Here is a 24,797-nt window from a genome sequence, read left to right as displayed (position 1 = left end):
ACCCCTGCTTTGGGCCTGTTCCTCCAAGAAAGCCCAGGGAGGCCAGGCCGGGGGCAGTCTCCATGGACCATTCCCCCCCTCACACCCTCCCCAGGACCAGAGGGAAATCAGCAAAGGGTCCAGGAGGATTTGTCCCGTGGCTTCCCAGGAGACTGTGGGGCTGTCCCCCCCCCCCCCCCGACTCCCCGCCACCCCAGCGCCCTGGGCCAGCACCCGCCACTCACTTGCCTTCCTGTGACAGGTTCCAGGGGGACAGCCGTCTGGAGCAGCCGGGCTGCTACCACCATTGCGTGGATGAGAACATTGAGAGGAGAAACCACTATTTAGACCTCGCTGGGATAGAGAACTACACGTCCCAGTTTGGGCCTGGTAAGGCGGGCTGAGGCGGGCGTGGCCAGGCCGGCAGGTGCGTCAGGCGGGTAGTGGTCACCGTCCCCCCTGGGCTGGGGGAAGGCACGGCTTGGATGGGACAGGTTCCAGATGTTATTGGAGGCGATGGCATTAAAAACCTTAAAATAAGTAAAGGAATGCCTAGCTGGCGTGGCTCCGTGGCAGAGCATTGACTCATGAACCAAGGGGTCGCTGGTTCGATTCCCGGTCAGGGCACATGCCCAGGTTGTGGATTCGATCCCCGATTGTGCAGGAGCAGCTGGTCCATGATTCTCTCTTGTTGATGTTTCTATCTCTCTCTCCCTCTCCCTTCCTCTCTCTCTAAAAATCAATAAAAGTATATTTAAAAAAATAATTAACACAGGCACAAAGCGAACCAAATCAGAGAGTATCAGGGCTTATAACACAGTGAAGACCAGTCGTCCCACACCCACCCTGCCCTCCTGCCCTGTGCCCTTCTCCGCCCAGGGAGGACCCCACTTCCCTAGCTCTGTCTGTATCAGCTCTCGTCCCAGCTCTCGTCCCAGCTCTTGCTGAGACCAATGAGAACGGAGCTCAGGTAACTTTACCCCGCCCCCTCCATGCTGGTTTTCTGGGGTTACCTTGGAAGTTGGGGAACAGGCCTGCAGGTCTCCTTCACGCCCCACGACCCCAGATGGGCACCCTCTCTGCCTCCCTCTCGTTCGCAGCTCTCCCTAGAGAGGGGAATTCCGTTTAAAGACCCCACACAGACACAGTTCTTCCCACTTAGCAGATGGCAGGGCTCCACTGCAGAGCGCTGTCCCCAGAGGCCAGGAGGAGGCGCGGAGGACGGGACTCTGATAAAGAACAGCCGGCCTTCCTCAGTCTGGGCGAACCGGGCTTAAGGTGATTTGTGGGGCACAGTGCAGCACCCTCACAGTAGGTGCTCATGAAATACCTGTTGCATTGCTTCCTAGGCTCCCCGTCCGCGGCCCAGAAGTCAGAACTGCCCCCCCGCACCTCCAACCCCACGCGGTCTCGCTCCCACGAGCCCGAAGCCGTCCACGCGCCCCACCGAAAGCCCCCAGGCGCAGACCCAGGCTCCTCCCACGGCCTTGACACCCCGTTCACCAAGGTCCCGGAGGCCCAGCAGCGGCTCCGGGGCGCCCAGGATGGGAGCAAGCACTTTGTGAGGTCCCCCAAGGCCCAGGGCAGGAACGTGGGCGTGGGCCATGCGGCCAGAGGGGCAAGAAGCAAACCCCCCGTGGCACCCGCCGTCCCCGCGGTGTCCCCGTCCGCCCACCTGGCCGCCAGCCCCAGCCTCCCCCCCACCCTGGCACCCCTCGGGCACAGGAAGCACAGGCACCGAGCCAGGGAGGGCCAGCAGGGGTGCCGGGCCCTGCACGCCCCGCTGGCGGGCGGCTCGGGCCCGGGCCGGGACCACCTGCGGGAGCTGCCCGCGCCGGCCGCGGTGGCGCACGACGGCCAGGCCGGCCAGGCGGTCCAGAGACACGAGCACCACCACCACCACGAGCACCACCACCATTACCACCACTTCTACCAGACATAGGCCCCGGCTGCCACCACGCCAAGAACCCCCCCTCCCCCAGGCCTTCTTATTCTATTAATTATTGTTATGATGACTATTGTTATTAATAATTATTGTTACTCCACTAATATTCAGCTAGCCTCCGTGTAGAAGATGTATGGACACACAGGACTAAACCTTATTTATATGCCGTGGGGACTGCGTCACTCACCCGAGACGGGGCTCCGGGCTCCCTCGGGTTCCCAGCTGTGGTTTCTCGCAGGCCCACGCCCTTCCCAGCCCCCTGCCCCTCCCCCGGAGCCCTGGGCCGGAGCCCTGCCGCGCCCCCATGGCTCCCAGGAGGGCACCCTTTCCGCCGGCTCCCAGAGACCCTCGAAATCTCTCCGAGAAGATACACAGCTGCTACCTCTTAGTGTTATTCCCGTTTCCTTCTGCCCTGGACTGATGGTAACGCGCCCCGAGGTTCTCCGCGGACAGCGGGCCGCCTCCGGCTGTTGTGTGTGTGTCCCAGCCCAGAGCCTGCGCTGTCCTTCCTGCGGGATCGTTCCCAGTGCGGTCACGCTCGCCCGCCCGGAACGCGGCCGTCTTCTCTGCCCGCACAACCCGAAGACACGCGTCTCCGCTCCCTCCTCCTCCTCGCTTCTTTAGAAAGATACGCACACAGTTAAAGACTGCCCCGAAACCAGACTCCTCGTTCTGGAAACCTCCGAGAGGGAACCGGCCACATCAGCCATCGTGGCTTCCCCAGGCCGGGCAGCGGGGGAAGATGCGGGAACCTCGAGTTCTACCCTCGGCAAAAATCCACGCAGCCCGACGCGGTTCCCTGATGGCTCTGTATCTATAGCTAGACACCACCTGTCCATGTCGATGTATCTTTCTATAAATATACACTCTCAGGTACCTTCCCCGTGTGCCCGAGTCCCTGCTTCACTTCCCCAGACCCCTCTGAGCCCAGACGTGGCCCTGCGCGCCTCCTGCTGGGGCCACGGTCCATCGGATGCGAACAGCCGCTCATCTGTCCTTGGGGGTCCCTTCCGTGGTTCAGGGTCTGACAGGTTTGGACAGGCCTGCTGGGGCTCAGGAACTGGGGTGTGTGTGTGTGGGGGGGGGGGTAGTGGCCAGAGCTGGCCCCAGGAGCAAGCTTTTGTCTGATGGGGGCCTGGAGGGGCCAGAAAAGGACCGCTCTCCACCCGTCGGGACACACTCATATGACGCTGGTTGAGGAGAGTTTAATAAAGGAGAGAGCCACACCGTGCGGGCAAAGCCAGGAGTGCAGGATCCAGGCCAACTCTGGGGTGTCACTCCCAGGCCTGCAGGGGGTGGAGAAGGTGAGCGATGCCACCAGCCTGTGGGGACCCTGCAGGGACCTGGCATCCAGCCTCCCTCTCCTGCCCGCCCTGCATCCTGTTGTGCTGAAGCCATGGGGAGCTGGAGGGCGGGGAAGCTGCTAATGGGGGCACCCCTGCAGGCAGGCAGGTGTCCTTCCCGGGCGGAGAAGAGAGTGGAGAGTGAGCCCAGCTGCCTGCCTGTCCACTGCTTGGTCTCCCAGCTGCCACCCCCTTTCCCAGAGCCTCTGGTTTGGATTCAATGTGGTCGGAAAGGGGTTCTTTTTTCTTTTTCTTTTTTTAAATATATTTTACTGATTTTTTACAGAGAGGAAGGGAGAGAGAGATAGAGAGTTAGAAACATCGATGGGAGAGAAACATCGATCAGCCGCCTCCTGCACACCTCCTACTGGGGATGTGCCCGCAACCCAGGTACATGCCCTTGACCGGAATCGAACCCGGGACCTTTCAGTCCGCAGGCCGATGCTCTATCCACTGAGCCAAACCGGTTTCGGCCGGAAAGGGGTTCTTTTTGAAAATACTGGGCTTGGTTGTCACCAAATGATTGGGTTAGTGCCGGTGCGCCTGGCAATGGATTAATACAGCTCATCCTCAGGACAACCCTCGGAGGCAGCCAGTGGCAGCTCGGGGAGCTGAAGCTCAGAGAGGTTGAGTAACTCACCTGAGATCACACAGCAGGTGGCAGAGCTGGGGTTCTAGTCTTCCCCGCCGCCCCTGAACCACTGCGTCTGGGCCTCTGACAGTCAGTGTCCAACACAAACTGATGGGAATGTAACCAAAGCAGGGAAGGCAGGGAGGAGGGAGGAGGGAGGAGGAGGAGGGAGTCCCCCCCCCCCCAAGGTGCTTTGTCACAGTGTGGGTGCTGCCAGCTCTCTGGACCTCCAACCAAGTGAGAAAGGATCTTACGCTAGGCCTGTGGTCGGCAAACTGCGGCTCGCGAGCCACATGCGGCTCTTTGGCCCCTTGAGTGTGGCTCTTCCTAAGCCTTAGGGGTACCCTAATTAAGTTAATAACAATGTACCTACATATATTAGTTTAAGTTTAAAAGATTTGGCTCTCAAAAGAAATTTCAATGGTTGTACTGTTGATATTTGGCTCTGTTGACTAATGAGTTTGCCGACCACTGCACTAGGCGAATCCCCGAAGAATATTCTGATTGGCTGGGCCCAGAGCCTGTGCCCATCCCTGGACCAATCAGTGTAGCCCACATGGGGTCACATGGCCAACCTGTGGCAAGGGGGCGGGGTCTGTGCCAGGAAGGAGAGGAAGGATGCTGAGCAGACAGGAGCTCCTGGTGCCCAAGCCCAGAATTGCTGCAACCATGGCAACGAACCAGGAACGGTCCGAGCAGGGAGCCTCTCTGTGGCCTGGTGGCCGTGGGGCGGCTCCTCGGCCTCTGTGAGGAGGTCCCATGCTGCCCGCCCCAGCCCCCCGGCTGTCAGGGGTCTATTTCTTGGTCACTAGGATTTATTTAAAAATCACTTTGAGAAATAGTGGCTCATACAGATAAAAGACCAAAGGATCCAAAAAGCTGTGCCGTGAAAAGGACTTGCTTTCGGCCTCTCTGACTCCCTCCCGGGCACCTTCCAGGGCCGCCCGCGTGGCCTGGTGGCCGGGAGCACAGACTCGGGGGCCAGGCCGCCTGGATTCAAAGCCTCTCTGACTGCTCCACGCGGGATTCTGTGCCTCTCGAGCCTCCGTTTCCCCTTTGGGGAAGGGGGTCAGAGAAGACTCACCCCACAGAGTTGTGGTGAGAATTCACTGCGCTAACGCTGTGGCTGACCCTTGGGAGCACATAAAGTGCTCGCTGCCACTATTTACAAGAATAAATGCATCTATAGACCATATCTCCCCATTTAAAGTTTGTTAACTTTTTAAAAAGACTTTATTTTTTCCCCCGAGCCATTTTAGGTTTGTAACAAAATGGAGAGGAAGGTACAGTGTCCTGATATCCCCTTCCTCCCACTCACGCACAGTCTCCCCCATTGTCAACTTCACTCACCAGAGTGGTGCCTTTTAAAATGTATATTCTTACTGACTTCAGCGGGGAAGGGAGAAGGAGAGAGAGAGAGAAACATCAATGGTGAGAGGGAATCACCGATCGGCTGCCTCCCGCATGCCCCCCCCCACTGGGGATCGAGCCTGCAACCTGGGCCTGTGCCCTTGACCAGAATCGAACCCTTCAGTCCACAGGCTGATGCTCTACCCACTGAGCCAAACTGGCTAGGGCCAGAGTGGCACTTTTTTTTTTTTTTTTTTTGCCAAGAATGAACCTACATGGACACATCACAATCACCCAAATCCACAGTTTGCCTTGGGGCTCACTGCCGGTGTTCGTTGGAAATTCCATGGGTAGTGACATGTATCCATCATTATAATATCATACAGACTATTTTCACTAAATACCCTCCGCCTATTCATCTCCCCCATACCCCCACTATTGTTCATTTTGAAAATATTTCTAACAGGATTTGGAGCAGAAAACATTGTGTCACAGCGACTCTGACCTCCCCCGGGCTTTACAAGAGCGGACCTTTTGCAATGTTTATTTCAGATCTATTTTTAAGGAGGAAAACATGGCAGTCACCGCCTAATCCCCCGGCCGGGCCCACGCCTTTATTTTTACCCGAGCGGGAGCATAGCGCTCGTGCTCAGGCCTGGTCTCTGTGACCTCCCGTCTTTGGAGACCTGGCTCCCCGGGCGGGCCGTGCAGCTCGGGGCCCTTCTCTCCAACAGCTGCTTGGACTCGGGGAGGCGGCCCCACCTCTCCCTGCAGGCATGTGGGGCTCACCCTGGGCCCGAGAGGGCCCTGTGCCTGGCTTGCCTCGGTGCCCACCAGCAGGAGCCCCGACCACAGAGTTCAGGAGCACGTGACTTCCGTTTGGATGCTGTTGTTGATGGCCCCTGGAAGCTGCACACGGGATTTAGAAGTTGAAGGAAGAGAGAAATGGAGGGGGGACTACAGCGGTCAACAGTGCTCCTTGGGGAGGCTCTGAGCACATTTCCCTGCAGGCTGGGGTGGGGAGGCTTTGTTTTGTTTGCAAATCGACCCCTGACACCCCCCCCCCATCCCTCCACCCCGTTCTAGAGCCTGGGCCTGGCCCCCAGCTCTGAGCACCAGCTCGTGGAGTCGAGGCCTGAGCAGTTGCCGGGGAGACTGGACTCCTGCCTCGCCCACCTGCACACAAGCACTCGCTGGTGCCCGGATGCCCCGTTTCTGCTGACCTGCCACTGGGCACCGAGGTGGCCCGGGGTGTTCAGGTGAGGTCTGCAGCTGCCATGGCCCACTCTCACCTCCTGGGGCCTGGGGTGCGTGCACTCCCCACCCAGCGATGCCAATCACACGTTTTGGCAAAGGAAACAGCGGGGAGCAGTTTCTTTAGCGCCCACACCCCCCTTTCTCCACGTTTAGATGTCAGATCATTACAGGCTGGGGGGGGGCTTCCTCACGGGGCAGGGGCTGGAGGCTGCCTGCACCCCAAGTGCCATTTCTGCCAGGCGCCGGCACTCATAATGGCTCCTGGGAGACCTGTCCGCACTCGGGAAGGAGAGGGACCCCGAGACGAGCTTCGTGGGCTGGGACCCCTCCCCCAGACCCCTCTGTCCATCTCCAGACCCCTCTGTCCATCCGCCCTTTCAAATATTTACTGATCAACTACTATGTGTCAGGAGCCATGCTCAGCACTAAAAGAAACGGACCCCCTCCCTACCTGCCTTCACAGAGCTTTCAGCCCAGTGTGTGTGTGGGGGGGGGGGGGGGGGGGGGGAGGGCAGCTGTCACGCAAAAATTACATTGTTACCAACTGTGACCACTTCTGGGGATGAGGAGGAACTAGCCAGGCGAAAAGCGAGAGGAAGCAGCTGGTGCAAAGGCCCTGAGGTGGGAGGTGGGCGGGCCATCGGATGAACTGACCACCCGGAGGCCAGTGAGGCCGAGCGCGGACAGCAAGGCAGGGGAGCCCAGGTGAGCAGAGCCTGGGGGGGAGGGGGGAGGTGGGCAGGGGAGAGTCTGTGCATCGCTCTGGGGGAAACATCAAGAAGTTGGAGGGTCAACAGGGCGGGGGCGGGACAGGACGGGACCGCCTGGCCACTGAGTGGAGAAGGGGCTGGCAGCAGTGGCCTGGCGAGCGGGCGCCCAGGGGTGGCCTGTCGGGTAAAAGTTGCTGATGACATTCCTGCCCATAAAACTGCTCAGGACCCTGGGGATCAGCAATGCCTTCCCCGCTGCTGAATAAATGGGAAGTGGGGGGAGGCAGGGCAGTGAAGCTGGAAGGAGCGAGAGGACAAAGGCAGAGAGAACGCGGCCTCGATTTCCTCCCCGAATCGGAAATGCCAGGAGAGGAGAGGAGAGGGAGGCAGCACGATATTGACTGAAACGCGGGGGATTGAACAGGCCCTGCGTTCCCCCTTGGTGCTCCGCTCCCCACAGACGGGCCCGGGACCTTTGAAGTCGGGCGGGCCGGGCCCAGTGGGGAGCGGGCTCCAGGCGGAGACAAGATGCTCAGGGGGCGGGGCGGGGCCGGCGGCCGGGCTCTAGGAGGCCTGCTCCAGCCCAAAGAAAGGCAAATCCAATGATAATGTACATCTGTTTCAGGGAATTTATAAGCTTTGAACATTTTTTATGGGCAGATAAGTGGGTCCTTTTCTTACCATAACTTAGGGCTTCAAAGCGGAGTGTGTGGATAATGCAAATTGCTGAAATAGGAGGTTTTCCCTAACAAAGAGGTTTCCAAAAAAGACGAGGAAGAGAAAGGGAGAAGGCGAGAGAGACAAAGGAGGCTAATTGATGCCGTGTCTTTTATGTGCGCGACACAGCCGGGCGGACATTGATTTTTATGAAATAAGGAATGGACGGCGGGCGGGGAGGAGGAGGCCAGGAGGCGGGAGTGGGGGCTGGGACCGGGGCCCCGAAGGTCAGGCCAGGCTGTGGGTCAGCCCTGGAGACACGGTTCCCTCCTTCTTGGAGCCCTCGCCCTTAAAGGGGAAGACAGACAAATGGACACAGGGGACACTTCTGAGCCAGCCAAGGCCCTGTCAGCCCAGGACCTGGTCCATCCAAGTGAGGCCCTAGGGGACTTAGGGGCTGGGTGGAGCCCCGAGGCCTGGGGACTCGGGAAAACTCCTGCAGGCATGATGCTGGCAGGAGGGGGGCATGCTAGGTGGGGAGACAGCTGGGTCAGGAGCCCTGCGTTCTGCCTCTGCTACCTGCTCACCGGCCCCCTGAGCGTTTCTGCCTCCCCTGCTCCCCGACCAGCAAGTAGCCTGTGAGCTCCTGGAGGGCAGGGACACAGTCAACACTCAATATGTGCCTGTTGAATGAATGATTGAATGAATGAATGATTGAATGATGAATGGCTCAATGAATTAATGATGGGATGGGATGAATGAATGAACGGCATGGAGGGTCACCCAGCTCTGTCTTTTCCCTATGTCCGTGTCTGCAGCGGGAGACTCGGACGGGAAGGGGGGTAGGGTGTGTTTGCACCTCTCGCCCTGTGGTTGACCCCAGCATGCCTTCTGCGCCACGCGCTTGGTCTAAGCCAGTCTTGTGTCTTCAACGCACAGTGTGGTTTTAGTGTTCACGAGTGTTTGAGCTTGTAAGGCTTCCTGGGCATCCCACATGCCAACTTTACTCTGATAGGTTCTTTTTTTCTCCCCTCCCCTCCCCTCCCCTTCTTCCTCTTCCTCACCTTCAACCAATTCAGAGAGGTAGCCGGCGTTCTCTACGGATAGTTTTGGCTCCTCTAAGCCCTCCGCTCTGCCACCTTGAGGACAGCATTTCCCTCCGTGGGTCTCGGGGTCCCCATCCAGGCACTGGGGTCAGGGACACCGCACATCACTGGCGATGGGACCGGAGGGTGGTCCCCAGGGCTGCTGGCAGTGACGCCAAAGATGCTGACCCTTTCCCCTACCTCCTTTCCATCCACCCCCCCCCCCACCCACCCAACACACACACACACTGATTAGATCCAGTTCCATCTGACCTGGGCCCGGCCAGACCAGCTTCCGTGGATGGCAGCGTCCACCACCATCCCAGGCCCCTTGCCCCTCAGACACCCCATGGGACGTGGAACGCTCTGGAGGCCCGAAGAGGCTTCCTTTCTCGTGGGCTGGCAGGGGGAGGGGGGTTGGGGGGCTGGATTGGCCAGGGGCCAGGCAGGCCTTCCCAGGAGCAGGCAGCCCCGCGTCAGGTGCCCTTTGCCACGGGTGGGCGGGCCGGTGGCTTCGGATGCAGGGCTTAGGGAAGGAGACAATTCCTGATAACACAGAAGAGGCGATTAGGCGAGTGAAGGCTCGTTGGGCTGGTTGGGAAACGATCATTAATAGGCATCCGTTGTATTTTTAGAAGTTGTGCGGGGCGTGGGTGCGGGGCCACCGTCAAACACAGTGACACCCCTGCCTGGTGCGGGCTGGAGGGTCCTCGCTGCCCGATGGAGGGAGCATGGCAGGGCTGCGGGAGGATGAAAGGTGTCCTCCCTGGTGCTCTCCCTTCACGACATCCCTTCAGAGACGATGCTTATCGCTGGTCCTTTCATCTCCGCTCCACTCACATGTGGCTCCGCTGATTAAACCCCCTCCTGGTTGCAATCAGCGCCTGGCGGCCAGGTTTCCCCTGGAGGCAGAGGTGGCCTCGTGGGTCCCGTGGGGGAACTGCAACCACATCTACATCTGCTCGGCTGTGGGAGAGGGGCTGGGGGCTGACCTGGCCTCTCCCCGGAGCTGGCCCTTCTGGAAGGACTGGAGCTGGAGCCGGGATGCCTCAGAGGTGGTGCTGGACTGTTGTCTTCAGGGGATCGCAGCCAGGCCAGCAGACCTGGGCTGTGGCTGGGAGGGGGGCTCTCAGACCCCCATTTAAAAAAAAAATTAAAAATATATTTGTATTGATTTCAGAGAGGAAGGGAGAGGGGGAGAGGAATAGAAACATCAATGATGAGAGAGAATCACGGATCGGATGCCTCCTGCACGCCCCACACTGGGGATCGAGCCGGAAACCCGGGAATCCACCCCTGACCTCCTGGTTCAATAGGTCGACGCTCAACCACTGAGCCACACCGGCCGGGCTCAGACCCACTCCTTCTTATAGAAGGCGGAAGAGAGGGAGGAGAACCCTGAGGAGCCACCCCAGGCAGGGAGAAGGAGACGGGTCGATGGAATCCTGGCTCCTCTGCCCCTGGCCGCGAGGCTGCACCAACCTGAGACCCTGTGATTGGGTGACTCGTTAGTCTCCTATTATGCCCATTGCACAGAGGGGAACACCGAGGCTCACTCGAGGCTGGAGAGCTGCCTGAGCTTAGTGGGCAAGTGGGAAAGGAAGTGATGCTGTAAGGGGGCGGGTGCAGGGATGAGGCCGCGGCATTGCGCTGAGGGGCCGCCCAGGCGCCCTAAGGACTGGGAGCGTGTCTGTCCTGTTCGGGGTGGCGGACCCCACGCTGACACGGTGCCCGGATCTCAGTCGTCCTGTCCTCGTAGGTGTTTGTGAGGGAAGGAGTGATCCGTGGAGGGTGGCGAGTGGACCACAGCCGGGGTGCCCAGCAGGTGGACAGCAGAGATTGCTATTGGTCACCAACTCTCCCCGCCATGTGACGGGGCCACGTGGCTGGTCCTGGCCAATGGGCTGCGCATGGCAGTGAGGGGCGGCTCTTCTTGGCCAATGGGCTGCAGGTGGCAGTGAGGGGGCGGATGGTTCTGGCCAATGGGCTGCACAGGGCAGTGAAGGGCGGCTCTTCTTGGCCAATGGGCTGCACGTGGCAGTGAGGGGGCGGATGGTTCTGGCCAATGGGCTGCACAGGGCAGTGAAGGGCGGCTCTTCTTGGCCAATGGGCTGCATGTGGCAGTGACTGGGAGGAGGGTTTAGGAGCCTGAGCATGTCTCTCCAGCCTCGTCCGCCCCTGAAGCCAGGAGAAAGTCAGTGTCTGAGCACTCAGCCCCCTCTCCCAGCTGCGTGGAGGGGTGTGTGTGTGTGTGTGTGGGTGTGTGTGTGTGTGTGTGTGTGTGTGTGTGTGTGTGTGTGTGTGTGTGGGGGGTGGGGGGGGGGGTGGGGGTGGGGGGTGGGGGGGGGGGGGGGGGTGGGGGTGGGGGGGGGTGGTAAGCGGGAACGTGTGTCAGGGCAAGGCCGGGCGATGAGAGTGCAGTGTCAGATGTCTCCGTCCCCGTCCCCGCTGCCTCAGTCCCTGGGCCTGTAAAATGGGGCTGCAGGTTCCAGGAGGGCGACATAGGCTGCGGTAGTCGCAGGGCGTGAGGACTGGGACTCCTCCCTCTGGACTGTCGCTGGAATGGAGAGCTACCCACGCAGGGACCACCCAGGGTGTGGCAGCCCGTGTCCCCTCCAGGCTGTGCCTCCTCACAGAGAGGACTCCGGGGCCGGTGTGCGATGAGCCGGAAGGGGCTGGACTCGTCCTGGAAATGTGTGAGCGGAGGAAGCCGTGCTGGCCAAGTCCTTGGGGGCACCGTGGGCAGCGAGGCCCGAACACACGTTCCAATGATCAGACATGATCACCGCACGACCATGTTTTGTCCTGACGAGAGAGAAGCCTCAACTCCACATGCTAAGCGAGAAAAGGGAGTTCGTTGCTGCCACCTTCAGGTACGGTTTGATCCAGGAGCTCCAGCTCATCGGACTCTGCGTCTGTCCCTTTCTGCCCCCACCTTGGGCTCTAGTCCCTCAGTCCCTCTCTGCAAGCTTCCTGGCCGCCCCAGTCGGTGCCCAGGATTGCTTCTCGGTGGTTCTGATGGGCTCCTGCCCACCTTGCAGCCCATCGCCGGGGCCGGGAGAGTCCCCGACTCCACTCTGCCAGGTCTGAGTCCCACATGCAGCCCATGCCTGGGGCTGGAGTCAGCACCCCCGGAACCAGATGAGGGTGGAGGAAGGGTGGGCACCCTAAAGTGTAACTGGGGCCTCTGCCAGAAGAAGGGGAAGTGCATGCTGGGAGGCCCACCCAACCCATGGTGGCTCCTGGCGCCGAATGATCAGCCTGCCAGCCCAGCCCCCCCCCCCACCCCACCCCTGCCTGCAGCCTCTACCCTTATCTCTGCACCCTCCCCGCCTTGGATCCTAAAGGCCACCCAGCCCAGGACGCCTGGGGTCCTCCCGCCCCAGGAGGAGGGAAGGGGGGGCAGCCACACTCTCTCATTAGTCTCTCCGACGTCTCTTGTCACCCATCAGGGGAACACGCCAGGCCTTTGATCACAGCACGAGGAGAGAGAGGATTAAAATGCAGCCTGTGAGCATCTGCCCAGCGCCAGGCAGGGAGGCCATTCGCAGCCGCTTTCAAAGCAAAACCCTGGTTTCCAGGCTCCCGGCTTGCTTGTCTGAGGGCGGCTCAGGGGCCGCCTGCAGCTCAGGTTTAAATGGGCCAAGGAGCCCTGAGGTTGGGGAGGTGTCCCCAAGGGGCTTGGGGGACGGGAGATTCTGGGGGGAAGTCGCAGCCCAGACCTTGAGTCTCAGGAATTGGGGCTGTTGAAGCTGAATGGCCAGCGGGTCCTGTGGCCTTGCCTCCTGCCCCCCGCCTCACCCCACCCGCCCCCCAATCTCCCCTTCTGCCCCTCAGAAGCGATTTGGGGGAGGCAGGGCACAGGGTCCGCCTGCTTCAAGGGGTGCTGTGGGACAAGCAGCAGTTCTTTGTTGAGGGCCTTTCATCGGCCAGGCACCAGGACAGGCTGTGGGTATAATTCACGGGGGGCAGGGGGGCTGGTGGGGGGGGGGAGATGAAAATGTGGGGAGGCTGTTCGGGAAGCATCGCAAATTCCAGCGCGCACGAACCCTTCAGGGAGGGGGGCCTGTCCAGCCGCAGAGGTCAACCGCCCATGACCCTACCCTGCCAGCCACTCTTCCAGGTGACAAGGCCCCGCATGGGTGGTTCTGAGACCAAGGGGGCTGGGCAGGGGTGGGGAGTGGGCAGGGCAGGAGGTTGGATTTGCCAATAAGAGCGAGCTAGTGGCCCAGCCCGTGGCTCAGTGGGTGAGCAGTGACCTATGAACCAGGAGGTCGAGGCTCGATTCCGGGTCAGGGCACATGCCCGGGTTGTGGGCTCCATCCCCAATGTGGGGCCTGCAGGAGGCAGCCGGTCCATGATTCTCTCTCATCATGGATGTTTCTATCTCTCCCTCTCCCTTCCTCTCTGAAATCAATAAATTTTAAGATAAAAAAAATCTGTAAAAAAATTTTTAATGGTTAAAAATCCAAAATGTATATAGATACAAAACAACCTGCTTCCTCCAGGCGGCTAGACTGCAGTGTGGCCGCTTTCACTCACCCCAGCGTGTGGGATTCATCCCTTCACGCTGCATGAGCACAGGCCGTTTTCAGGGCTGTATACTATTCCTCCGGGCCTAGTGGTTGGCAAACTCATTAGTCAGAGCCAAATATCAACAGTACAATGATTGAAATTTCTTTTGAGAGCCAGATCTTTTAAACTTAAACTATATAGGTAGGTACATTGTTATTAACTTAATTAGGGTACTCCTAAGGCTTAGGAAGAGTCACACTCAAGGGGCCAAAGAGCCGCATGTGGCTCACGAGCTGCAGTTTGCCGACCACGGTGTGCTTATCCGTCTCCTGGTCGGTGGGCCTTGGGGTTGTTCCCAGTTGGGGGCTGTTGTTGGACATGGTCCTGCTCTGAGATTCTAGTCGGGGCTTTGGGGTGAGGTCCGCCCGTCTCTCTGTGGGGCACCTTCCTAGGAGTGGGAGTGCCGGGCCCTCTTAGAGTCCCCCCAAGTCCGGCTTCAGGAGAGGGTGGCCGCGCGCTTTTCCCAAGTGGTTGTACCAATTCGCGCTCTAACGAGCAAGGGGGACTTCTCCCTTCTTTCCCTCCCGCTCCCCTCTCCCTCTTCCAACCCGTGCTTCACCCACAATCTGCAGGGGACTCAGGTGTGGGAAGGTGAAAAGAGTCCAGGTGTGCGGCCAGGAGTCCCGTCCCCTCCCCCACGCCGGTGAGCAGATGGAGGGGGTCCCCCTCCCCCGCATCATCTGGGTCCTAGAAGCTGGGAGGTGGGGGGAGGGCTTGGGAGGAGTGCGATGCGGTGGCGCTCTGGGCACCCAGCCCCCTCCTGTTGGAAAAAGAGCCCTCCCCCATAAGGAGGGAGGTTTAAGCAAGCCCCCCTCCCCCCACCCCTCCCCCCTTGGGAGCCAGCAGGTCGCACAGGGGAGGCTGCGTGCCCCCTGGGCTATTTTTACGCGCCCTATTTTGTTGGGGTTTCACGGGCTCCTCTCTGATCGCCGAGGAGGCGGAGCAGGTGGCAGCGCGGAGGCTTCCTTCCGCCCCTGGGGGGCCTCCGGGCTGCGGGGCAGAGGCTGGGGAACAGACACCCAGGCGGGGAGGTCCCGAACCCCAAGTCCTGGTCGCCGGGGACCCCAGCCAACACTGGCAGTGGCGGGGTGGGGGAGGTTCAGGGGGCAGCGAACCATCCGCGCCTTCCCAGCAAAGCTTTCCAACTTCCAGCGTTATTTCCGACCGCTTTGAACGGCTTTTCAAAGTCTTCTTTTCTCTTTCGGGAAAGGCTGGATCCCCCCGGTTTCATTCCCTCGTTCCGCGCCGCCCGCGGAGCCTCCAGGGCGGCAGCGCCCCCTGCCGGTGGCTTTTCAAACCTGAGGAACAGGTCCATAGATGCCGCCTCCCTCCAGCAGCGCCGGATGCAAAGGGGGAAAAGAAACGTCTTTGTAACCTTAACGGCAACAGAAATGACCAGTCAGCTTGTGAAACTGACCAGGAACCAGGAAATGCACAATAAACCTCGGCGTTTGCTGCTTGGTTGCTTGAAATAAGGAAACGGGAACATTACAAGCCGGTTAACCCAACCAGGGCCATGAAGCCAGAAGGACACAATGAAACCAATAGCCATAGCAGGGAAGGATGCTGTGTTGCAGGGACTTGCTGACGGCATGCTGATACAATGTAACCACACTGTAATTTTTCATACTCGGACACACGTTAATGGTGGAGACATTTCTCTGACGCTAAGATGACCCCCATGTAAACTGCGGGCTCTGGCTGATCATGTGCCAGGGTAGTTTCATCAAATGGAACCTCTCAGGAGGGGATGTTGTTAATGGGGGAGGTTATGCATGTGGAGGGCAGGGGGTCAATAGGAAACCTCTGCACCTTTTCCTTAATTCTGCTGTGAACCCAAAACTGCTCTAAGAAAGTCCATTACATCTACAGAGCAGGTTACAAAGCCGTGTGCGACCTGTTCCTGTTGTAGGCAGGAGGAGGCCTTATCCTGGTTGCTGCATTGGGGGGGGGGGGGGGGGCTGCCCTGCCCAGAAAAGGACTTGTGGGTGCTCCCTGCATCCCCTCCAGATGAAAGCTTCACCAGACCCCGAGGGGGCCTCTGGGGTTGCAGAGAAGGGAGCATGGGAGCCCGGCCATCTTGTCACCAGGAGGAGAGAGACGGCAAAGCCCAGGAAAGCAGAAGTGACACAGAGAAAGTGAAAGTGAGGAAGAGGGACTGGGTGACAAGGCTTCAAGCTGGTCTGCTCCCTCGTCAGGTTAACAGGTTTTCTGTCTCCTGACACTAAAGGGTCTGTGTGCCCTGAACTCAGCCCCCCCCCCCCCCCCGGGCCGTTCACTTTGAGCCTCTTACTGGAGGAGGCACAGATGTGGCTTGTTAGGCGTCTCTCTCTGGGCACCTGGAACCTTCCTCTCAGCGGGCTCAGCCAGGGTAGGGGCTGCCTCCTTTCTGGGTCCCGTCCTGGGTCCCCAGGGATGGAAGAGGTTCCTGCCTCAACATTGCCTTTCTGCTTCCCCTCTGCCTACAGTTCTCCCCTCCCCAGGCTGCCGTGGCCACCTCCTTAGCTTCCCCGGTGGCTCCTGCTACACCTCCTCCTCCTCCGAGAAGCCCTCCCTGACCACTTGGCTGAGGGATTATTGTCTGCTCCACTGCGGGTCACATCGCTGTGATGTGGACACCCCACTCTGTCCTGGAGCTGCCCTGTCTATGTGACCTTGAGGGAGTCCCCTCTCCAAGCCTCAGTTTCCCCACCTATAAACAGACACAAGTGAAGAGACCTTAAAGCAGTGGTTCTCAACCTTCTGGCCCTTTAAAACAGTTCCTCATGTTTTTACCCCCAACCATAAAATTATTTTCGTTGCTACTTCATAACTGTAATTTTGCTATTGTAAACAATATGTAATTATATATGTGTTTTCCGATGGTCTTAGGCGACCCCAGTGAAAGGATCGTTCAACCGCCAAAGGGGTTGCGACCCACATGTTGAGAACCACTTCCTTAAAGGGTGCCTCAGGGTGAGAGGGCCAAGGATATTCCAGCCCTCTCCTCGGCTCCCTGCATTTCCTGCTCTGCTCATCATTGGCTGTGTGACCTCGATGGGCAAGTCACTTAACCGCTCTGGGTGTCTGTGTCCTGCCTGTTAAATGGGATAAGGACTCCTCCCAGGCAGAGCTGGACGGGCAGTGGCGGGGGGAGCCCTGGGCACTCAGCACAGAGGCGGCCACTGACATGCCGTTTCCCACCGTGGCTTGGGGAAGGCGTCCCAGTCACAGGTCTCAGGGCATGTCTAACCCCCCCCCCCCCGGGGGGCCACAGGGCAGGAGAGAGAGGCTGCTGGAGCAGGCTACTGTCTGAAGGAGCCCGCAGCCCCTGGGGAGAGGGCCCAGAGCGGCTGCCAGGTGCGAGTGAGCTGGCCTGGGCTACCAGCTGCAGGTTCCTGGCCCTGGGTTGGGCCAGGTGTGTGGGAGGGGCCTATATGTGTGGGAGGAGCCTATGTGTGTGGGAGGGGCTTAGGTGTGTGGGAGGGGCCTAAGCGTGTGGGCGGAGCCTAGGTGTGTGTGTGTGGTGGGGACGGGCCTGGGAGGCAGGAAGACAGGGTGAGGACAGGCCGAGCTGATGCTGCTTCTCAGGCACCTCCACGTCACGTTAACTTGCCTACATCGCGGGCCTCCTGCTTGCACCTGCGCAGACAGGAATCACTTGTGAAGAAGGGGAGGGAGCTTGTCACCTGCAGATTCTAACTCAGCGGGTCCGGGTGGGGCCTGACATTGGGCATTGCTGACCCGCTCCCGGAGAGGCTGATGGTTCTGATCCCAGGCCCGGGGTTGTGGTGGGCCATGCGGAAGGCTCCCTGGAGACGGTGGCATGAGGAGCGGAAGGACTTGTTCCAGAACCTAAGAAGTGCATGGGTCCGTGACTTCTCCAGCAACAGGGAGGCGCCAGGAGGAGACGGCCCCTGTGGGTCCTCCCAGGCCCTCGGACGCCTGTGAGGGAGGAAGACCGTGGGCAGAAGCCCTGGAGACCGACGGGCCACCGCTGCCAAACACCTGGGAGGGCGGCGCCGAGTGCCAGCAGGAGAGGCAGGTGGGCAGCCCCTTTAGGAAACCTGGGTGAGTCCATTCCCTGCGCCCCGCCTTAGGGGTCCTGATGGGGAGCTCCCTGACATGCTTTTGTAGGTCCCCTCCACCCGTTATTAGGTTTTTTAAAAGCCTCTCTCTACTGCACGCATGCACCGAATATGTGTGATTTTGAGGTGCACACGACCCCTGCATCCGGCTTCCCCCTCTCCACTGGCCTGGTCTGAGGCTGACTTCCTTTGGAGAGAGTCGGCTCTCACGGTGCCAGGTGCCTGCCCGAGCCCCCCCTCCCCCCCCACTTTGCCAAGACCTCCCTGTGGAAGAACTTAGGCCACGGGGTGTGTATCCAGACCCAAAACCTGCAGTGCAGATTCTAGAAGATTCCCCATCCCCACCAGTGCCCCATTAGACTCACGTGTCCCTCATTCGTTGTCCCTCTGCACCCAGTGGGCTGATGCCACCTGGACCCTGACATCCCGGGCCAACTCTTAGCTCGCCCAGCTGGCTGCCCGAATCTTCTACTAACCCCCCCTCCCCAATCCCTGTTGGGCATTCTTTCTTTCTAAAAAATATATTTTTATTGATTACAGAGAGGAAGGGAGAGGGAGAGACAGAAACATCCATGATGAGAGAGAATCATGGGTCGGCTGCCTCCTGCACGGCCCCTACTGGGGATCGAGCTTGCAACCTGGGCATGTGCCCTGATTGGGAATCGAACCCTAACCTCCCGGGTTCACAGGTTGACGCTCCATCACTGAGCCACGCCGCCGCCGGGGCTGGGTTTGTGGTTCTGAGGTCAAGTGAGCCAGGCATCTAAGGGACACAGGACCCAGGACACAGCAGAGGCTCCAAGGACTCCGGAGGGGAGGGGAGGGGGGCTCAGCTGGACACAGCTGGGGAAATGGAGGACGACAAGTGCCCCCACGTGGCTATTCCATCCAAGAGGCGCCCCAGCAGCCCGAAGAGCCATGGCGATCCCAGGTCTGCAGCTCGCGGCTCAGCCCAGATACTCGCGGACGACCAGCTCCTTGAGGGTGAGGCCCCGCGGGCCGGGCTTGCGCAGCTGGCTGGCCTCCAGCCGCTCCTGCAGCGACACGAAGTCCTTGCCCAGCGCGTAGGCCAGGCGCACCATGGCGTCCAGCAGCGGCGCGTAGTAGCGGTGGCCCTCCCGCGCCCGCAGCCGCTCCAGCGCCCGCTCGCCCGCCGCGAAGGCCTCCAGGGGGCGCTCGAGCTCCCGGTGGCACACGAGCGCGGCGCACAGGGCGGGCACCACGGCGGCGGGGCAGTGGCCGGTGAGCTTCTCCTGCAGCGGCAGCGCGCGGCCCAGCAGCTCCAGCGCCCGCACGTACTGGCCGGCGCGCAGGCAGCCGAAGGCCTCGCGCAGCTCGGGCCGCGTCAGGAAGTCGATGAACTCCCGCGAGCGGCGCACGCAGCGGATGGCGTGCAGCTGGCGCAGGTAGTCGCGGAAGGCCCGCGTGCGCGCCGCGATCAGCCCGGGCGCCAGGTTCCCCAGCAGCTGCTTCTTGGGGAAGGCCACGTCCTCGATCTCCTCCGGGAACGCCCGCGCCAGGCCGCGCTGCAGCGTCTGGAAGTCGGAGTAGCGCCGCTCCAGGACGGCCTTGGTGCTGTCGAAGCTGCCCGTCTGGATGACCACGATTTGGTACATCTGGGGGGGGGGGGGGGGGCGGTAGAGAGAGAGAGAGATGGCCTCGGAGTGAATCCCAAGGAGGGTTTGCACTGCCAGAGCGAGCCTGGCGATGGGAAGAATGATGATCGGGATTTAAAGCACACCCTGAAAATGCCCGCTTTTTTTTTTTTGGTAATATGTTCATCTTCAACCTGAGCAGCGGTTCTCAACCTGTGGGTCGCGACCCCTTTGCGGGCCGAACGACCCTTTCACAGGGGTCGCCTAAGACCATCGGAAAACATATAGAATTACATATTGTCTTTGTGATTAATCACTATGCTTTCATTATGTTCAATGTGTAACAATGAAAATACATCCTGCATATCAGATATTTACATGACGATTCATAACAGTAGCAACATTACAGTTATGAAGTAGCCACGAAAATAATTTGATGTTTCGGGGTCACCACAGCATGAGGAACTGTATTAAAGGGTCGCGGCATTAGGAAGGTTGAGAACCACTGTTGTAGAGAGAGTGGAAGAGAGAGGGAAAGACAGAGAGAAACATTCATGTCGATTGGTTGTCTTTGCACGCGCCCGGAGGAGCTGCGCCAAAGGTGAGGCCCTTCTGGGGTCAGTGAGGTCTCCCCCAACACAAGCTGACGTCCACTGTGACCTCAGCTCCCCCCGCCAGAGCTGTCCCACCAGGAAATTTATTTTTTAATCCTCACTGGAGGATATTTTTCCCATTGATTTTTAGAGAGAGTGGGAAGGAGGGAGAGAGAGAGAAACATCGATGTGAGAGAGACATCAGCTGGTTGCCTCCTATCTGTGCCATGATTGAACCTGCAACCCCCGCACGTGCCTTTGACTGGGAATCAAACCCGAGACCTTCCAGTGCTCAGGCCGATGCTCTGCCCGCTGAGCCACACCGGCCTGGGCACCACGATCGCCTTCTCTTTACCGCAGGGGCCTGGCTTTCCTGTTGGAGGCTTTTTCCTAGAGATGCATCTATGTAGTGTCTTCCAAGACGTGACCCATTTTAAAGGAAACTCCTAGGTAAGTGACAGTGTCACTGATACAGGGATGTGGCAACACGGCGCGGGGACCCAGATGCCCAAGCCCAGGTCACCTGGCACAAAGGGTTCGCTCCTCGTGGGGATCGGGGGCCGTGGCTCACAGGCCTCCGGGCCTCACGCAGCTCGCACGTGCCCAGCGCGCCATCTTGCTCTTTGGCCCTGCTCCCCAGCATCTCCCCAGCAGAACTGCGGGTGCGTGTGTGTGAGCCCGCAGACCCGCCCCGGTGCTTACCACAAACCTGGACAGCCTCTCCTCCTCGATGCGGGCCGAGGAGATCTCGAAGAGCAGCTTCACGGGCTTCCAGCTGCCCTTCTCGCCCCGCCAGTACTCCTGCAGCTCCCGCGTGGTCATGCTGGAGTGGGCGCTCGGGCTGCCGGCCCCGTCTGCAAGAACAGCACCCCGAGGCCTTGGACCAGGCCCGTGCACGTGGGGGCCAGGCCTGTGGGGGGGTGTCCCTGGGTCTGCCTGGGTCCGTCTGAATGGGACATGGGGTTCCCAGAAGAGCTGCGACTCCCCCCGCCCCCATCCCCCCAAGAACAGGGCGAGCTGGGCATCAGCCCGACCCTGGGCCCCACCTGGCTGAACCCATCCTGCCCCGGACCGGACGGATGACCTGAAGTGGCCCCTCCTCCCCAGGCGGCTCTGGTTGCAAAATGCAACGTGTGTCACAGGCTCCACTTCCGGCCCGTAGGCGGGCCCCTGCGGCCCAGCTCCGTGTCCCCTGCGGGATGGGCCAAGCTAAGGGAGGTGCCCTGCTGTCTCCTGGCTTCTGCTGAGGTGCCCACATGTGTGTTTCAATGTCTTCCCACCTCCGTTCCCCCGACCACGCCCCATGCCTCTGCTCACCGGAGTCCCCTTCAGGTCCTGGAGGCGGGAGGCCAGGGCCGGCGGTGGGCGCTTCCATGAGTCCTGCCCATCCGGGGCTCCCGGGGTGCGGGGCACTTGCCATGCTCCGGGCTGCCAGGGGGACAAGAGAGAACAGTGAGAGCCACTCGGGGTGGGGCCCTGGTGGGTCCTGGGAGGCCTAGGACCCGTCTCATGGTCCCCACGGCTGGGCCTCCGCTGCCCATCCAGCTGTCTGGCCACTGCCGGATGCCAAACCAGGGCCCAAGGCCGAGCTGTCCTGCCTTCTTGTTAGGATCCTCATGTTACCCGTTGCTCTGAATTTTTTATTTTATTTTATTTATTTGTTTCAATATATTTGTATTGATTTCAGAGAGAAAGGGAGAGGGAGAGAGAGAAACATCAATGATGAGAGAGAATCACTGATCAGCTGCCTCCTGCATGCCCCCTACTGGGGATGGAGCCCGCAACCCAGGCATGTGCCCTGACTGGGAATCGAACCTGCAACCCTTGGATGCCCAGGACGACACTCCAACCAACTGAGCCACACCGGCCAGGGCCACCCACCACTTCTTCCCCCACTTCCTAGTCCCCCAGGTTCTCACACCCACTGTCTTATTCACTGCCCCCCAAACCTGTGGGGACTCCCAGGAACAGAGGAGGGCTGGCCCAAGGTCCCATGGCTGGGGAGTGCGCGAGGCCCTGGCAGAGCCTCTGGCCGCAGTGCCCGCTCCCTCCCTCCGCGGGAATCTGGGGTGGAGGAGCGTGGGACCTCCGCTTTATGGTGAAGGAACCGAGACTTCAGAGCTGTCGGTGGTGGGCAGGGCCTGAGGTGGGACAGAAGGTAGCCTGCCTGCCTTCAGGGTCCCCTCCACCTGCTGGGGGGGGGGTGGTGGGAGGTACGGGGAGGCAGCGGGGTGCCCGGTTGTCCGGGTTGGTTTATGCCGTAACCCCTGTGGATGACATGACCGGGTGCCTGGCACGTTCCTTACCTTCTCTGTGCCTCAGTTTCCTTTATACAAACAGAACCCACTCCCTGAGGCTGGTGTCCATGGGCAGCATCCGCTCAGGCCCCCCTGGCCGCCCCCCCCCCCCCCGCACTGTCTAACAGTCCCTCTCATTATCTGACATGCGGTAGGTGCTTTGAGAACTAATTGAGAAATAAACGACTCTTAAGGTAGAAGTTGGAGCAGCATTGTAAACGTCTAAGGCAGGTTAGAAAAAGGGACAAATGAACACATTAGCAGGGATTCAAAACACGAAGGGTACAGGTGGCCTGGGTCTGCGGGTGGGTCCTGGGGTGGGGCTGGGCTTGAGCTCTGGCCTGTCTGACTCCAGGCCTGGTCTGCACCCTGTGCTCCTGTGGCCTGGACAGAGGGGGGGGCCACGCTGCTGGAACTGTCCCCGCTGCCATTGCAGCCTCCTCGGGGGAGGGGTGCTGGGGGCTTGGAGAAAGCAGACTCCCTGGCTCCCAGCACCAGAGTCCAGTCTGGCAGGCCTGGGGGTGGGCCCTGGACTCCCCAAGTCACCCAGGACGAGGCTGGTGCAGGGGTTCCCTGGCACCACCGTTTGAGAAACACATATTCCCCAGGTCCAAGAGGGGCTGCAGAAGCGCCTGGCACTTCCGGAGGAACTGAGGCCGCGGAGGGTTAAGGAGCGGCTCCCTGGGCTGTCCCAAGGTGCACCGAGGCTGCCACCCACCCCTCTCGGGCCACCCTTCCCCCAACAGGTACTGAGGGTGGGTCCCGGGCTGCCCGGCTCAGGCCCCCGGGGGTAGAGGGGCACTAAATGTGGGATCCGACACTGACCTCTGACCTGCGGCTTCTGGCCCCGTGGGTGTCCAGGGATCCGGGAGGGGTGTCATGGGGCCCCCTTCAGCTCTGCATTCGGGCTCCGGGCCGTGACTTTGCTAAGTTCCCCATTTGAAAACAGGAACTAGGCTGTGTGGCCTGCTCCGGGCGCCCCAGCCCATTGGCTGCTGAGGACGGGCTAGTGGGGCGCCCGGGCAGGGGAGCAGAAACCCCTGCGGGTTTGAGCGGGGCCTCGCTGCCCACAGCCTTGCAGTGGCCTGGCTGTCCTTCCGAGCCCCCCACAACCACTGGCCTTCGAACCTTAGCTCCCAAAGCTCTTTTATTTTTAAATCCTCACCCGAGGACATTTTTCCATTGATGCTTAGGGAGAGTGGAAGGGAGGGGGAGAGACAGAGAGAAACATCGATGTGAGAGAGACACATCGATTGGTTGCCTCCTGCACCAGCCCTGACCGGGACCCGGCTGTGAGAGGTACATACCCTTGACCGGAATCAAATCAGACCCGGGTCCCTTTGGTCCTCAGGCCGACGCTCTATCCACTGAGCCAAACCGGCCAGGGCTCCCAAACCTTCGTGTTTGCTGTCCTATCCTACGAGCTAGGCTTTGACAGATGGGGAAACGGAGGCTAAGAGCACAGAGCTGGTGGGACCAGAGTCAGTGTGGGGTGTGGAAGGAGGTGGGGCAGACTCGCCGTCCCTCGTGACCCGTTTCTCTGGGCAACGCCGCAGCCCACACTCCGGACAGAAAGCACCAGGGAGGCCGGAACCCTGGGGAGTGAGGTGGTTCCTGGCCACCGGTATTGCGGCCTCGAGGGCGGGAGGTGGGGGCAAGACGCAGACTACAACCTGGGAGTCCACTCTGTGCCTCTCCTGACTCCGTCCCTCCCCACCCGATTCCCACGGGGCCCCGTCCTTGCTCTTCTTAGTGGACCACCTGTGGACAGACCCCGAACAATCGCTGCATTTGCTCATGTTTGGGGTTTTCTATACATTGAGCCACGCGTACGATTTGTATGCCTTTGCGTCTGATTTCTTCCACGGCACGTGTATGTGACTGGGAGTCCTGCGTGTTGGTGTGTAGCTGGGGTTCTGTGATGTTTATCTGCTCCATCGCTTCAATGCCTCCTCCTTTGGCCTCGTTTTGGCCTGTGGCTGCCCATTTGGGTTGTTTCATCACTTTCGATGCTGCTGGGACCATTCTGCCACATGCACGCGAGAGCCCGTGTGTGTTTGGGGTGAAATGACGGGGTCTTACGGGATGAATAGCTGGACTGTGTCAAACCCGAACGGCGGTATCAGGCTGCATCCCCACCGCGGTGCATGGGCGTCCCGGGCGGTCCACATCCTCGCCGGCACTTGCTGTGCTCGGCCTCTCATTTAGCCGTTCTCCTGGCCACGGGGGGAGGGGGGGGCAGGCGGTGGCACCTCGCCGTGGTTTTCCGTTGCATCCTCTCCTGACCAGTGGTGCTGAGCATCTTTTCCCGGGCTGTTGCCATCTTTCTATTCTCTTTGGTGAGGTGTCTGTTCAAGTCCATGGCTCACTATTTTTGTAAATTCTCACCTGAGGATACTTTTTTTCCATTTATTTTTAGAGAGAGTAGAAGGGGGCGGGGGAGAGAAACATCGATGTGAGAGAGCCACATCAATCCGTTGCCTCCTGCAGGTGCCCCGTCCAGGGCCAGGGATTCAACCTGCAACCCAGGTTCGTGCCCTTGACTGGGAATCGAACCCGCGACCCTTTGGTGCCAGGGCCAGTGCTCTAACCACTTACCCACACTGGCCAGAGCCATGGCTCACCTTTGATTGGATAATTTTTCTTTCTGGTCTGCTTTGTTCAAGCGGCGTTTCCTGCATTCTGTGGCTTGACCTGCTAGCGGGTGAGCCCT

The 24,797-nt window shown here is 60.0% G+C and overlaps 2 protein-coding genes across 2 annotated transcripts in view; one reads left to right on the top strand and one right to left on the bottom strand.

The window, feature by feature from the left end:
* Positions 1-2,792, top strand: part of NKD1 (NKD inhibitor of WNT signaling pathway 1) — a 53,147-nt gene extending 50,355 nt beyond the window's left edge. Inside the window, exons 9-10 of the mRNA XM_036346884.1 lie at positions 242-369; positions 1,329-2,792. Of these exons, the coding sequence (XP_036202777.1) occupies positions 242-369; positions 1,329-1,921 (721 nt within the window). The 3' untranslated portion in view covers positions 1,922-2,792. The remainder of the gene's footprint in view (positions 1-241; positions 370-1,328) is intronic.
* Positions 2,793-18,195: 15,403 nt separating this feature from the next.
* Positions 18,196-23,202, bottom strand: SNX20 (sorting nexin 20). The gene is made up of 4 exons (XM_036346883.1): positions 22,910-23,202; positions 21,105-21,215; positions 20,490-20,641; positions 18,196-19,215 (listed from the first exon to the last, which is right to left on the bottom strand). The coding sequence occupies exons 2-4, from the start codon at positions 21,205-21,207 to the stop codon at positions 18,547-18,549; spliced, it is 924 nt and encodes a 307-aa protein (XP_036202776.1). The 5' UTR covers positions 21,208-21,215; positions 22,910-23,202; the 3' UTR covers positions 18,196-18,546.
* Between the last annotated feature and the right edge of the window lie 1,595 nt (positions 23,203-24,797).

This window comes from Myotis myotis, unplaced genomic scaffold (genome assembly GCF_014108235.1).
Source record: "Myotis myotis isolate mMyoMyo1 unplaced genomic scaffold, mMyoMyo1.p scaffold_m19_p_19, whole genome shotgun sequence".
Taxonomy (NCBI): domain Eukaryota; kingdom Metazoa; phylum Chordata; class Mammalia; order Chiroptera; family Vespertilionidae; genus Myotis; species Myotis myotis.
The sequence above is the reverse complement of the archived record's forward strand: the minus strand, read 5'-3'. Positions and strand labels throughout refer to the sequence as shown.